We start from the raw sequence: 15,000 nt of genomic DNA, 5'->3' as shown, positions 1-15,000 counted from the left end.
AAATGGTCTCAAACTACAAAGACGGCGTTCCATAACCATCATTCCGTAATTCTTTGGTACATATGGCCCTGAAGGGTGTTGGTATCACGAATAGCAAATCACTCAATATGTTAAAGAGAATACTCAACATTCTGTAATGCAGTGCGGATGCCACATACCTGTGCGTAAGTTTAACACCAACCCTACTGGATTATGGCATAGACAGGCTTCAAGGCATTAATGACATAGTCACTACGAACGGGTGGGGAGGGGAGAGGGGATGGGGTCGAAGGGGAAGAAAAGCTGGAGAAGCCAATGTAGTTACACTCCACAAATCCTTTTCCATGTACCCAACGGACAATGTTGTGACTAATTCACGTGAGAAGCTGAAAGTGGATGTAACCTACCCGACGTCCTTCCTTTCTTTCGTTTATGTCATTTACCACATAAGCAGTAAACATTTAGTGGCCTTAGGGTTAAAAGTTTAGGACTCCCGCAAACCCACCAGCTCACCAAATTAACACTTATTGCCCTTAGGCTTCAAAGTGTAGGACTCCCACCAGCCCACCCAATTCCGGTCCCATTATAGCACTGGTGCACATACATTCTACCTTTCTAATAAAACGATGCCGTCTGCCATTCACCAAACTACTATCTGATAATAGCCGCGTTTAAGTAACCGCCATTTACAGTGTGCTGCAGCGTACTTCATTATAGTAGGTATGTCCATTAGCATTGTGAAAATTCAGGTTTATTTAAGAATAAAAGCTGCCAGTTTTGCGTTAACTTGCCATAAGTTTGAGAAAATATGTTGTAGTATATACCGGAATACATAATCTGCTTCTTTAACTCACCTCATTCATTATATGAACAACATCAAAGCAAAAAAATTCCCCCCCCCCCCACCCCAAATAAATATAAGAAAAAATGAAATGATGTTTTCAAATTTGGTGATATTTTGTTAATGAGGTCATCATGGCAATTGACCAGAAAGGGATTTTGCTTTTCTTTATATTTAAAATTATTTAACCACATTAATATATTTCTACAACAGAAGTGACATTTTGATGAAAGTCTATACAGAGAACATTAACAGTTTAACATGCGTTCACAGGTATCACATTCAAGAATAAATCTTTTGTCAACTAAAATATTTTAATGGAAAAGTAAAGCTTTCTAATAAATTTCTTCGACATCACAAACCACATAGCCTACTATGATACAAGGGAGTTTGGAATTGAACGCGATGATATAAAGAGTAGAAACTTTATTACTATGCTACCCTGCCCATGATTTCTGGCGTTGGTACGTTTGCGAAACGACAGGCGGTGTAGACTTCAATAATCATGTAAGTATTTCCTTCTTGTTATACGAATTTAGGACTGTTTTCGCTTTTTGGGGGTTTAGATTTGTTATTTACGAAATGTACGAAATTAAATATGGAAGACGAAAGACAAGCTTAAGATCATCTTAACGTTAGTGGTCATAATCCTCGCAAACCTAGGCTAGGCTTAAGCTACACTTGCCTAGCCTTAGCCTAAAGTTATCCTAACGCTAAACTAACGTACTGTAGGCTACATTACAGTATGTACTAGGTAGCTCCAATACTACATGTGAATAAACACAGCGTACTGCAGTTAACTTGTAGCCTTACATTACACCTGTAAGTTGGAAAAGTAAGAAAACATTCAGGAACCAGCAACACCACAGCATTCCCTAAAGGCTGAACAGTACTGAAGTATAGGCTAGGAGTAGGAAGTATAGGCATGGCTTTATATTAATTATGATTAACATTAACAAGTAGGCCTAGGCCCTAATAGTACTTACACAATTAACAGTAACTTACAGGCCTGTTGATTTAGCGGATAATTATTAATACTGTCGCTTCCTGCCATTAAAATATGCATTTGCACCATGACAGAAAGAAACTTGCTTAAATGGTAGGTAAATTATTTTGAAATTTTCAAGTATTTGGTCCTCCATTGTTCAGTCAATATGTCACTTGTCATATGAGTACGTCTTTTGGCATTCATTTTATTTCCAGTATATTACAGTAAATTAGTAGGCTAGTAAGCACACAACTTAGATATGTGAGGTAGAGTAGATTCAAGAGCTTCCCATAAGTACATCTTTTGTGTGCAAACCCTAACTAAGGTGTCCCCCTCCCCTTTGGAAAATTTTCAAGTGCCTAAGGTGCTTAGATATAAAATGGTGATACTTAGAAGCACTTTTTAAATCAATTTTATTTTCAAAAATGTAGCTTTTTCTTAGATGAAATTTACTTTACGAAAGAGTGCTAGACTACTGTAGATCGATCTAGCATATTCCACTTTACACTGGCCCACCTGAAATACTGGTTAGTTCCGTTCTGCAACTGCACACTTGACTAAATTTTTTTTCTACAACTATTTTACTAATAATGTGGGATATTTTCGAAATTCCTGAACATTTAGACGAATCGGGGACATTTTCGGGGACACTTGTTCATCAGGGACAACACACTGTAATCGGGGACTGTCCCGAAAATCGGGGACGTCTGGTCACCTTACCATATAGTGAACAGTCAGCCACTATGGCCATGACAGTTCAGCAATGTTAGAACAATAGGGATCAAAACATAACGTAGTACTTTTCACTGCAAGACATTTATTTACTGTATTAAACCAAAATGTAAGTGGAGCCAATTTAAAAAAAAAATAACAATTTTGCAAAGTGAATATTAGCTGGACCTCCAGAGTAAATAACTGACGTTTAAACACATAATTCCCAGAACTCTAATGACAGTGTCCAGTATGAGACTATGAGTCTGATGTTGTAGCTCCTGCTATAGCATACTTTCAGGTTGAAGTGCTTTAGGTTTTCAGTAGGCACAGACTACCAGTCCACTTCTCCTTTCCCTCGTAGATACCTATAGCAAGCTACAAGTTTCGCTGCTTTTTCCACCCCCAACCTGTTTCTATTGAGCCCCCTGGATTGAAGTTCACCTCAATAGACTGTTGCCTACTGTAATAATTGAATGAACTGTCGGAGCACATAATAGGCCTGAAGAATTTAGGAGGGGTGAGTGTCCCAGTGTAGACCTATAATGGTTTGGGCAATAGGCAATGCATACTGCTAAAGAGATCGTGACAGAATAACTATACATGTGCAATATGAAAAATGTGTACTCTTTTTTCCACAAAAAGTAGAATTAGGTTGTGATAAAATAGCTCAAAATGAAGGTAAGAAACTCCCATATTCAATAACATATGCTTGTCATGAAACAATATCGTGCCTACTGATGACCCTGCATATTACGGACAAGTAATACTGTAATAGTTTTCGAGACAGAGGCGGTTTTTACCGGTATTTACCAGTTTTTCTCATTTTTTACCTGGTTTTTACCGCTTAGTGGGAAAAACAGGTTTTTCCCAGGAAAATGCCAACCCTGCGAGGCAGAGGGGAGGGGGGGGCAAGGTGGTTGGAGGAGTGTTTAGTTTGTTTAAGTATAAAGGTTGAAGATTTATTTCAGCCTTTTCCATCTTTTAATTGTGAACATGTTTTTCTAATGTACAGTCCACGGCCTAAATTTATTTTGAGTGACATCAATCTGCCAAGCAATCATTAGTTCACTGAGCCCTGGCCCTGTACCCGTAATTATCTCTTCTCATCACACAGTGTACTGACCTGACGAGATTGGAATAAATAATGGATTTCCAGCATCGTGCAGGGGGGAAGACTGGGAGTGGTGGGGTGGCCTCGGCATCAGAGAGTAACAGGGACCGAAGGGAGAGGCTACGACAACTGGCTCTGGAAACCATAGACTTGAATAAAGTAAGTCATTGAACACACAACACACCTGAATTGACCTTTTAGATTCCTTGCCAGAGGCGAAAGCAGTCTCTGCGATGGTAATGGCATGACTGTTTTGAAGACACACCTGTTTTCATTGTTATGTTTACTCTTATTTTATATTGTGTACATATCTTTCACTTTCTTTTGTACAGCGTGGCGAGACTTTATTGTACAGTAAGTTGCGCTATATAAGAACTGTTTATTATTATTATTATGGCATGTGTGTGTGTGTCTGTGACATCTGCTGGTAAATACTGTATCTGGTAACTCAAAATGTTCATGGTACATTAATTTCATACTTGCTATGTGGATTCATCTGATCGAGTACAATGTCTCTGTTCTTTTCTATGAAGTTCAACGGTCATTTGCCAGGGTTAACAGAGGTCAAAACATTTGTAAAATGTAAACATTTGAGTTGTCCTGTTCTTCTCTACATATGAAGTTCAACAGTCATTTGCCAGGGTCAACAGAGGTCAAAATTTTTGTAAAATGTAAACATTTGAGTTGTCCGGCTTTCTGAAAAAAAAAAAGTCATTTAAAGAAAGTCTATCAATAATGTAGCGCAAGGGATGCATACATGAAGTTGACCATAAAGAAACTGCTTTATGTACACAAATAAACGGAAATTATCAGCAATATTTACTTAACGTGGTTTATAAGTGGCAACAGATGTTCACTGTTGTTAATATCATTTGCTTTGGTATGTTACTGGTTTAATACCACACTCATAAGAATCTGGCAGGTATGATTCTCATACAAGCTACTTGCATTGGCTAAGTACTGGACTTTGAAATTCTGGCTATTTACTGGCTAATTGTCAGTGGATTTTACCATTTGCCAGTAAAGCAAATAAGAAAATAACATTTCTGGTAGACATTGATGAACACACACACAATAAGTCGTTTGGCAATCGTCAATCAAAGAATCTGCATGATTCTCCTAGCTAACGTTGCCCTGTATGACTGGTTATTATCAGGAAATATTATCGGGCTGCTCCCATAAGCCTGTTCAGTAATTGATGTGTTGTTTAATTCAGGAAAATGAACAGTGAGTACCTGATTTTAGCCAGTAGATTTTGTAAGCACTCACAGTTTGGTGCAAGTGGCTAAAGTTTTGTGAAAAGTTTAGGCCTGGTTTGACTTTATAGAGATGCTTACAAGCATTTTATAACTGTTAAAGTAATTTTAACAAAGTCTGCAAATCACAGGGACCGTCTAGCCCAGCCTAGGTCAAATATGACAATCTGTGGAGGACAAGGTCATCTCCGAAAACTTAAATATATGTAATGGAAATAATAAATTTTAGATATATATTTTATATATTCGAAACACAATTAATGAGAGTATAAGTTGGTCGCTACAATCGTTACAATTTTTCCCAGAAATATCAGTGAAATGTAGTTTGAAAATTTCATTCCATAAATGTTGATCCAAACTCCTTTCAAGGAACCTCTTCCATCATATTTTCAAAACAGGATCCATATTTTATGAAAAACCATCTGGGTTCCTATGAATGCAAGCTCTGCCTTACTCTTCATAACAACGAGGGCAGCTACCTGGCCCACACGCAGGGAAAGAAACATCAAGCGAACCTGTGAGATTAATTTTTGTCTTTCTTTGTCATCATTTTTATTCTTTTAAAGGATTGGTTCAGTTGCCATACATGTTTATGTTATATGAAAGAGGACAATAAAAGAAACACTATGGTGAAAAAAATGTTCAAATATCTTCTTCGGTTAAAGAGATATTCAAGTGTAAAGTTTTATCAGATTGTGTTGAAACTGCTGAAATCTGACTAGCTGTGATGTCACATCCTCACATTCCTGAAAAGTCTTTGTTTTTTTTCTCTAAATATATTGTGAGATTTCATGACTTTCAACCAAAAGATATGTCAGGGCATCTCATATTTGTCAAAGGAAGTATTTGAGATTAAACATCTAAAGAATTTTTGATTATATTATTTTCAAATGTGTTAAAAATTGTAAATAATTTTTAAAGAAATATATTCACAAATGTTAAGGAAGTGAGGATGTGACATCACACCCTCACAGTAAAGTCTTTCTACACAAGTTGTTTTCAAAGAAATTTTGATATCTTCAAAGTGTCATATCTCCTTAACAGAGCATGCTATCATGGTAGTTTCTTCACTGTTCTTTATGTCTTTTTGTGCTCTTTCATACAAAATAGACATGTCAAACACCTGAACCAATACTTTAATTTAAAGCAACTTTATGAGTTTTTATCTTTGGTCCTCAATTTGACCAAACATACAGAGTTAGCAATGCGGTGAGATTATGATGTTTACTTAAATACACAGTACACAGTGAATGGATATATGAGTATTTTGGCTCAAGGTATGCCTTGCCAAATTTGCTACTGTAGCCTTTACAGTGGTGGGAAGGAATTCTGATGTAGCTAGTAGATTTGATATAGAATCGATGACTAGAAATGCAAAATGTATCTTTTGGAGAAAGAACCAATGTCGTACATTACATGATATCAGCTACTTTAATTGCAACATTTTATTTGCCATCCTAATAGAGGGCGACGTGCAGCTAAAGAGGCCAAGGATACACCAGCTCAGCCTGCTCTAGAGAGAGCCAGAGTAGAAATTAAAAAGTTTGTGAAGATCGGGAGGCCGGGATACAAAGGTAAATTGCTTCAAAATATGCAATTGAATTTAGGCCCCTATTTGTAGCATATTGCTAGTGTCCCCTTCCTCAACCTCCCCCTTCGGAAGACTTCCGGTTACATTGGATGTCAAATCGGAAATGTTTAGCAGGCGCGTATCCAGGATTTTCTAACCCGGGGGGCGCGAATTACTATCTAAGCGGAGCGCCACCATCGGTTGGCGCGCAGCGTACAAGAAAATTTCTGGTTTTGATACCACCCAGATCACCGGAAATGGTACTTCTCGGCCTTGAAATGACCAACCAGATGTACACTTTTGCCTGAGAACGAAGTATTTCCCAATAGTTTTTTTTTCCATCCATAACCTTTTTGAATATTGTCACCAGTCACAAATCATGTTCGACCTCATCGCATGACCTGTGGATCATTGCTTCTGTAGGTGATTCTACGTCGCGGCCCACAATATCCGTCAGCCCCACTTTTAAAGGTTTCAAGCCCATTATTTGTTCAGAATTTGAAAATTCACATTCTCACTTCAAAAAATACCCATAATGTCGCACAAAATTTCATCTATGGACAACCAATATAGAAAAACCTCCATCAACCCCTAACAGACCGGTCAAAATTGCATAGCTCCCAACTCTTGAGAAGGCAAAAGCTGGTCCATGCCACCCCATGACACCCCCTCCCCTTTGGAAACTTTTTGCATTTTCAGGTGGCCTCAGATGCAATTTGGTGGTCCACATGAGATTTTTTTTCTCATTTGGAAATGAAAAAGGGGTTTTCTGACTTGCGAAGCGGGGGGAGGAATGATACTTCCGCCCCACCACACTTTTCACTGGGGGGGCTGACGCCCCCCCCCCCAGCCCCCCGGTTCCTACGCCCTTGTAATGTAAAATATAGTTTTGACATAATTGGACCTCCATGCTTTTTCTCCATCTGCATAAGACATTTCGTTGTTTACATTATCATCCCCACGGACCGTACGGTACACGATGGCATGTAATGTAGGCTAACAACCGCTGCTTGCTTATATGATATTGACATCAACATGTTGAACGCGCGCGGAGCGCGCGAAAATTTTTGGTTATTTTTTCGGGCAAGTCGGACAGTTTTGAGGCTGTTCATCCTGGAACGCCATTTTCATGCTCACTGATATGATGTGATATCTGCTGTTTGCTTTACAAATTCGAACACCGGGCGCGTAGCGAGGAATTTGCCAAGGGAGAGGTGATGCCTGTAGGCAAAGTATCTAAGTGTTGCGTCACCATAAGTTGGCGCGAAGCGTACAAGAAAAGTTTGGCCGAAAATCCCTCCCAGGTCGCTGGAAATGGCACTACCCAGGACCATTTGTTGGCGCGAAGCGTAAAAGCAAATTTTGCCGGAAATTCCTCCCAGATCGCTGGAAATGACACTTCCCATGCCTTGTAAGTTGCATCTGAGCACTTTCAATTTTGAAATTACTAGCAATATCATAAAAAAAAAATATGCTGAAGGGGGGGGGGCGGTCGCCCCCTTCCCGAAATGCGTAATGTTCCCCGACGACACGGTCGAGTTCGAGACCAGCCACAGTTGGTTTCATAACAATTCTACAATTGTTTAAGGCATATATACACACACACGCGTTATTGTAGATCATATATAGTATATTGATCACGAGTGAGAGAGGGAAAATGGAAACGTCAAAAATTGAGTTGTCGGTGTAAGGGGTAGGGTGAGGCACACGCCCCTTCCGAAATCCTTGATCCGTCACTAGCTACCCTGTGTATATAATAGGGATCAGCGCTGTAATAATGTCACTGTTCCTCTTTCTCTTCCCGGTGTCTTGGCGTTTTTCTTATCTCCCTCCTTTTCTCCCTTTTCTCTCTTTCTTCTTTTTCTTTTCCCTTCCTTCCTCTCCTCCTTCTCCTCTTTTTTCCCCCTCTTTTTTCTTTTTTCTTCTCTTTTTTTCTCTCCTCTTTTTCTTACCCGGGGGGCGCGCGCCCCCAACGCCCCCCCCCCCCTGGATACGCACCTGTTTAGACAAAAATGTGTTTTGTGCTGTTCTTTGCCAGCTATGAAAGCTAATTCACTCCTCTCTTACATGTCTCCTCTGAATTCATGCACTTTCACATCTACCTAAACCTGACAAATCTGGTAACATTTTAACACTGCACTCCTATTGACCCACATCCCAGCCATTACCCACTTTGAACACTTTTGAAAGTCAAATGTAAAGATTCTAGGGTAACTTGTTACTTGATATAATATGAAAATAAAAATAAAATAAAACTGTTAGCAAACTGCTTATCCACTAGAGAGCCTGTGTGGGAGAATGTGTAAAAGTAAGTTGGCCTGACGTTTCGATCCTAGCAGGATCTTCTTCAAAGGCTGAATGACAAATAACAGTAACAGAAGGGACAAAAACACGCACAGAAAGAATACAGACAGGTTAATGAGCATGGTGAACACAAAGAGATAGATGTAAGGGGATTAGTAGACAAGGGATGGAGAGAAGAAAGAAAGAAACCAACAGGGGAAGAGGAGAGGTAGGAGATAACAGTGGAGGGACAAAGAGAGGGTTAAGGGAAGGGGGTAGGGAATAAACTGGAGAAGGACAAAGACAGAAAGGTGTGGAGAAAAAAGGGTGGAAGAGAGCTATGAGAAGAGGAGGGATGGGGGAACAAGGGGAAAAGGAGGGGGGGGGAATGATATAATATGAAACAGAGATGAGTGACTTACTCATACCTCACGTCTACACAGAGTTTTATCCCATTACTGTAGCATTTCCTCTCGCGCTAAAGTGAACGAACGTGCCCAAAGCTTGACAATTTCTGCCCGGATGTTAGATGCAAATAAGACACGACCTGGGTACATATGTCATTAAGGTACCAGATGTGTGGGCAAGGTGTTGCTAGTTGCCCGAGAACAGGTTTAGTCTCTACCTCTATTAAGTTAATCGTCATGCCTCCTATGAATTCCTATGAAGTTCTTTCATAAGCTCATCTGACTCCATGGTGTCACCACTTTGTTGACCAATACAAACAAGCTATATGACTTTGGCTGCAAATAACCTATTATTTCAGAACTCTGTCATTCATTTTGGAATTGGTTCTGTGCCGGGCAGTAAATGTAACATCATTGAACTGATGGTTTTCTTTTAAATTTATTTATTCATATTTATTTTTTATTTTTCTTTCACACAGTCACTAAGCAGAAGGACTCTGACAGTGGCCAACAAAGTTTATTATTTCAGGTAGGTGTAATAATTATTATTATGATTATTTTTTTTTGGGGGGGGGGCCTGCTAATGCTTATGATGATGTTAATAGTTTTCTGTCTCCTTGAAGCAATATTAATGTTCTTATCTTTAATTTTATGCATCTTAGTTTTCTCCCTCCCTTCTCTCAGGTGTGTAATAATTTTTTTTCTTAAATATTTCCTGCCTGCCGATGATGTTGGGATTAGGTTTCTGTCCCCTTGAAGCAATATTAATGTTCTTATCTTAAATTTTATGCATCTGTTTTTTCTTCCTCCCTTCTCTTAGGTGTGTGTAATAATTTTTTTTTCTTAATATATTTTGCCTGCCCATGATGATGGGATTAGGTATCTGTCTCCTTGAAGCAATATTACTTATTCTTATCTTTAATTTTATGCATCTGTTTTTCCTTCCTCCCTTTTTCTCAGGTGGACTATCCAGAGGTCGCAGAGGGCATCAATCCCAGGCATCGCTTCATGTCAGCCTACGAACAGAGAGTGGAACCGCCAGACAAGAAATGGCAGTATCTACTCTTTGCAGCCGAACCGTACGAAACTATCTCTTTCAAAGTGAGTGTCCTTCACAATGATTGTTTTGCATTTCTCGTTGAGGATTTGCAGAATTAGCTCTCCATTTTGTTTATGCAGCACTTAAGCTGGAAAGCCAGTTTGCAGGTAAGACAGGACACACTGCCAGGAAGTTTTACGGCATAGAAATGTAAGCTTAATAATATCATGAAGATACTAAAAAATTGATATCTTAAGGTTAGGTATGTGTAAGTTGCGATTTTGGATACCGTAGCAAACTCGTAATATGTTTTGTGTGTGATCAGGTCGTGTGGATGGGAGGGGCAGCTATGATGCAAGCACATTCCACCCCCGGGCTTAGTCGCAAAATTTGTAACGGAAAAAAGAGTTTGGTCCACGCATTATACAGGATGTTACTAAACAGTTAATGGTTGCACTGGGGTCTGGGACCATTGAGTTTATTCTACAGTAATTGTTACCATGCCCTTACAAAGATACTGTTGAAATAAATTGCCACTTCTACGCAGAAAATGATACAAGCTCTTTACTTTTTCTTTCATACATTTAGAATATTTTTGCGTATTAGGTTCGACGATTACTCTGTACAAGAAACAAAAGACACCAATGTTATTATCTGCCTCTTTTCATTCCCTTCATCTCTGCAATATAGTTGGCAAAAAAGTACATAATTTCCTTGATTATTTTTAGTTTTCTTCCCAACACAACTACGGAAGAGGGTCACAAGTGTTCATTCAAACCTGTTTATAATATAATGAAAAATTATAATATAATTATAGTGTAAGTTTATATATAATAATACATTATATATATATATAAATATATGAAATTAATTATAATAATAATGTAAATAATATATAATAATAATGTTATATATATAAATTATAGAATAAATTAATATTATCAATTATAATATAATGCAAAAGTAAAATATAATGAAATATGAAACATGAAAAATTCCAAGAGTTTTCTACATTGTGATGGATGCCAAGAGTCTCTTAGAGCAAAAGAAAATTGAGCCAGAATTGAACTTTTCAGAGAGAGGGAGCTGGATTTTAATTGTTCACCTCTCTTCCGTTAGATTCCAAGCCGAGAAGTCGACAAGTCGGAGGGAAAGTTCTGGACGACGTGGAACACAGAAACAAAGCAGGTAAGAAGTAACGATACCATTCTGAAGGTTAATTAGCCATAGCTACAGTAACGAAAGAGGAGGAGGAGTGGAGAGGGTGGGGGGGGGGACAAGTGTGAGGGCAAAGTTGGGGTAAATATTTTGCAAACTTCTGGACTAGACATTATCAAAGCAGATAAAGGCCTAACGATACCATTCTGAAGGCTAACTGGACATAGCTACACTCCTTTTTCTGATTCAAAGTTAAGAAGAAGGGGGGAGGTGGGGGGGGGCAGGCAGTGGTTCAGAGGGCAAATTTGTGGTAGATGTGTTGCAAAACTCTGGACGAGATGTTATCTTTTGCTCCAGATAACCTAGATTAGGTATCGTCTGTTCCAAGATTGTTGTTTGTTAACATTGCTCTTTAAATAAACCGAGGGCCGGTTCCTGTATTGTTTTTGCCCTTGGTGCTGACTGGGTCATCACAGGACTGGCCTTATTACAGGGCAAAACAGACCCAATGACTGGTCTTGTTACAGGAAAATGAATCTTGTCACGGGAGTTACATTATAAAAATTAATAGGAAAAATAGGAGAATAGCCCAGGCTCACTAGCAACCCCAAGACCTGTTTTTCAGTTGATGGTGAGAATATTCCTTGATTAATAAAATCTGGATGACCAGATGTGGTGATTTGAATCAGATTAATTCACTCTTAACTTTCTTCACCTTCATTTGCTGGGAAGAAGAAGAGAAAAGAATAAGGAGAGTCTCAGTTGTTTATGCTATGACCATCTTATTTTAGGATATTACTCAGTTTGGTAAAACTGTCAATGAGCTAGTTAATCATGATTTACTGATATTTTACTTCTCTCTCTCTCTCTCTAGTTCTTCCTGCAATTTCACTTCAAGATGGAGATCAAACCCCCCGGACCACCGGCCCCTCCTGTGATCAACAAGACTGGACCTCCTCCGCCCCCACAGCCGAGCATGCCCAGACCACCCCCTCCTCCAGTTCCCGGAATGCCGAGACCTCCAAATATCCCCGGTGGATTCCCTCCCTTCCCACCAAATTTTGGTCCTCCTGGTCCGCCTATGCCGCCAAGGATGCACCTACCACCACCCATGTCATTACCAATGCCCCCTCCGCCTCCTCCGACCTTCAGCACCTCCCTTCCACCCCCCTCTGGACCACCTCGTCCACCGCCCGGGGTACCTCTACCACCCCCCGGTGGGCCTCCTCCACCGGTTAGCACCTCTGGTCTCATTCCACCACCACCCATACCTCCCCCTCCTCCGCCCCCTTCTATGCCAACGCCAGGTGCACCCCCCAGCTTTCCCCTGGGTGCCCCTCCTCCCCCTCCACCTCCCCCAATGCCTATGCCACTTATGGAGGCAGATGTCGGGTCTTCGAATGAAACGTCGTCATAACCGAGTTCTGTCTAGAGATGCACTGACTGATCTTCTTCAATATTGTGAACAACAAAGAAATACAGAGCCAAGTGTGGTATCGATTACGGTGATGGTCCCCGATTGGAAGCTAAAACCAGAGAGATGGATGGAACACCTACGAATGAAGCAATGCCGTCCTGTGAATCCCTCTAACAAACTGATTGTAGAGTAGATATGGTTCAGAAACTGGACGGATTTGTCCTCCTGGTTCGGCAACATTTGTCCCGATGAATCTTGTGTTCGACAGAACTAAACGACAGTCGTCGATAAGCAAAGATGGGTACAAGATTTCCACAGAGGATGTAAGAACCTGGATATTGAGTTGCTATGTAGATATTTAAATGATTTACTATCAATGACTCTGATTGGTCCGTTAAACAGAGGGAGTTACATTTTTACAACTGTTTACAACGTTTTTACAACTGTTTACAACACAAACATTTTTACAACTGTTTACAACAAGCAGTTAAACATTGATGGTTACTGTTGGTTACTAGTTTGAAGGAGTATGTGACTAATGATGATGTATTTCAGTTTATTTCTTAATTTTTAAAAGTTGAGATTGAGAGTTTGAATATTTTTAAATTTCCTCAACTCAAAACAGACATGATATTGCATTTTATTGGTTTATCAATTTATCGATCGATTGATTTGGAGAGGAAAGGAAAGACTTGCAAAATCTACAAAACCCTGCATTCCTCGATGCAGTGAATATGAGAGTGTAAAATAAATTATTTCCATCATTACTGAGCAATGCTAGATTTTCTGTATTAAGTGTTTCTTTTGGAGGAGATGGGGGGTTGAGATGGGGGTTGGGGGTGAGATGGGGGTTGAGATGGGGATGGTTTGGTTGGATGGGGATGGGGAGAGGGATGTTTGAGCTTCACTAATAACTTGTAAATGTTTTTGTAATAAACAGTATTGCAGATTTTCCAAAGAATAATGTTTTATGTAATTTCTGTCTTATACACAAGCTTTTCAAAATTAGATACAAAGTCCAGACAGAAGGAAGAAAAAGTGTAAAGTATTTCGAGATTTTTCATTTTATTTAATATTAATTTTAGGATCTGTCACAGATAAAAAAAGGTGCTCTTAAAAATAACATAAAGGTAAAGAAAGCAAAACAGGAAATAACAGTAAAACAGTACATGAGTAAATTGTAACTGGAGCTCGTTCATGATTTATGAAATTTTTTAAAATGTTACTAGCATCAGAATAAATCTTGATATATTCTTGCTAAGAGCATGAAAGTTAATCCTTCTACCAAATTAAAGCGTATGCTAAACGGCGTAGAAGAGATTCAGCAAGTTTTCTTTGGGCAAAATATGCAACTTTTTAACAATTTCTGGCATGGCATTCATACTTTTAGAGGAAAACTGTTCCCCAAGTTATGAGTCTTAGAAAACAAAACAACAACTTACGATTGTATCTGTAAAGGAAACAAATTCCTGCCCTTCAAAAATTCTGAATTTGCAGTTTTATTTTACAGACAAGTTTTTTCACACTGGCGAAACTGCCAGTTTGTGGGCAACTTTAAAATTTACCGTACTTTAGAAGTGCTTAGTGAAGCAAAACATTGTTTAAAAAAACAGGAAATGAAAGGTTTTGTTTTTGCTGCAAGCCGGATGTTTTTGTTTTTCTAGTTTATGACTAGCAAGGCCAATTTTTGATTCATCACATGGCACCCCCCCCCCCCCCGGAAAGAATTTTGCTTTTCCAGGAAAACAACAGGAAGGATAACCAAAATATCTTGGGTGAGAGCAAGTAAGAAATATGCGAAGAAGTTTTGAATACAACAAAAGCGACAGCTTAAAGTTTTACAAAAATAAAAAAAACCTAATTTTAAAACAAGCCTCTGCCATCACAAACAACCTCAAATATTCACTTCATCTTACAATACATCTTTGGTTTTATTTACAACAGGAATACCTGGGAAAAGAACAAACAATCCTAATATTAAAATCGACAATAAAACCCCCCATATATTTCATCGAGTTAAACAGTCCACACACACCCTTGAAATATAGTAATTTAATTTTGCTACAACTTCTCACAATATGGGTTTCCAAAAGATGTATCTTCAGACAAACGAATAAGTGAATACCAACTAGAGACGAGAATTGTTCTATTAGAATAAACGATTTTCAAAGATGACTTTATATTTTTCTCTCTTTTGCTATATGAAAAATATTTGATTTAAAAATTGGAAACACTGG

The 15,000-nt window shown here is 38.9% G+C and overlaps 1 protein-coding gene across 1 annotated transcript; it reads left to right on the top strand.

The window, feature by feature from the left end:
• Positions 1–1,173: 1,173 nt before the first annotated feature.
• Positions 1,174–13,346, top strand: LOC139983092 (splicing factor 3A subunit 2-like). The gene is made up of 8 exons (XM_071996440.1): positions 1,174–1,327; positions 3,637–3,792; positions 5,288–5,406; positions 6,354–6,463; positions 9,629–9,678; positions 10,110–10,250; positions 11,308–11,376; positions 12,221–13,346. Exons 2-8 carry the CDS (start codon positions 3,667–3,669, stop codon positions 12,761–12,763), a joined length of 1,158 nt encoding a protein of 385 aa, XP_071852541.1. The 5' UTR covers positions 1,174–1,327; positions 3,637–3,666; the 3' UTR covers positions 12,764–13,346.
• The last annotated feature ends 1,654 nt before the right edge of the window (positions 13,347–15,000 follow it).

Source organism: Apostichopus japonicus, chromosome 16, assembly GCF_037975245.1.
Source record: "Apostichopus japonicus isolate 1M-3 chromosome 16, ASM3797524v1, whole genome shotgun sequence".
In the NCBI taxonomy this organism is placed as follows: domain Eukaryota; kingdom Metazoa; phylum Echinodermata; class Holothuroidea; order Aspidochirotida; family Stichopodidae; genus Apostichopus; species Apostichopus japonicus.
Note: the sequence above shows the minus strand (reverse complement) of the source record. Positions and strands in the feature narration are given on the sequence as shown.

What these genes read in the sequence shown, in the direction of transcription:
- LOC139983092 (XM_071996440.1), top strand. Translation starts at nt 3,667, where the DNA reads ATGGATTTCCAGCATCGTGCAGGGGGGAAGACTGGGAGTGGTGGGGTG. An exon ending in AAGAAACATCAAGCGAACCT is followed by an intron (nt 5,407 to 6,353) that starts GTGAGATTAATT and finishes CCATCCTAATAG; the next exon opens with AGGGCGACGTGCAGCTAAAG. An exon ending in GGAACACAGAAACAAAGCAG is followed by an intron (nt 11,377 to 12,220) that starts GTAAGAAGTAAC and finishes CTCTCTCTCTAG; the next exon opens with TTCTTCCTGCAATTTCACTT.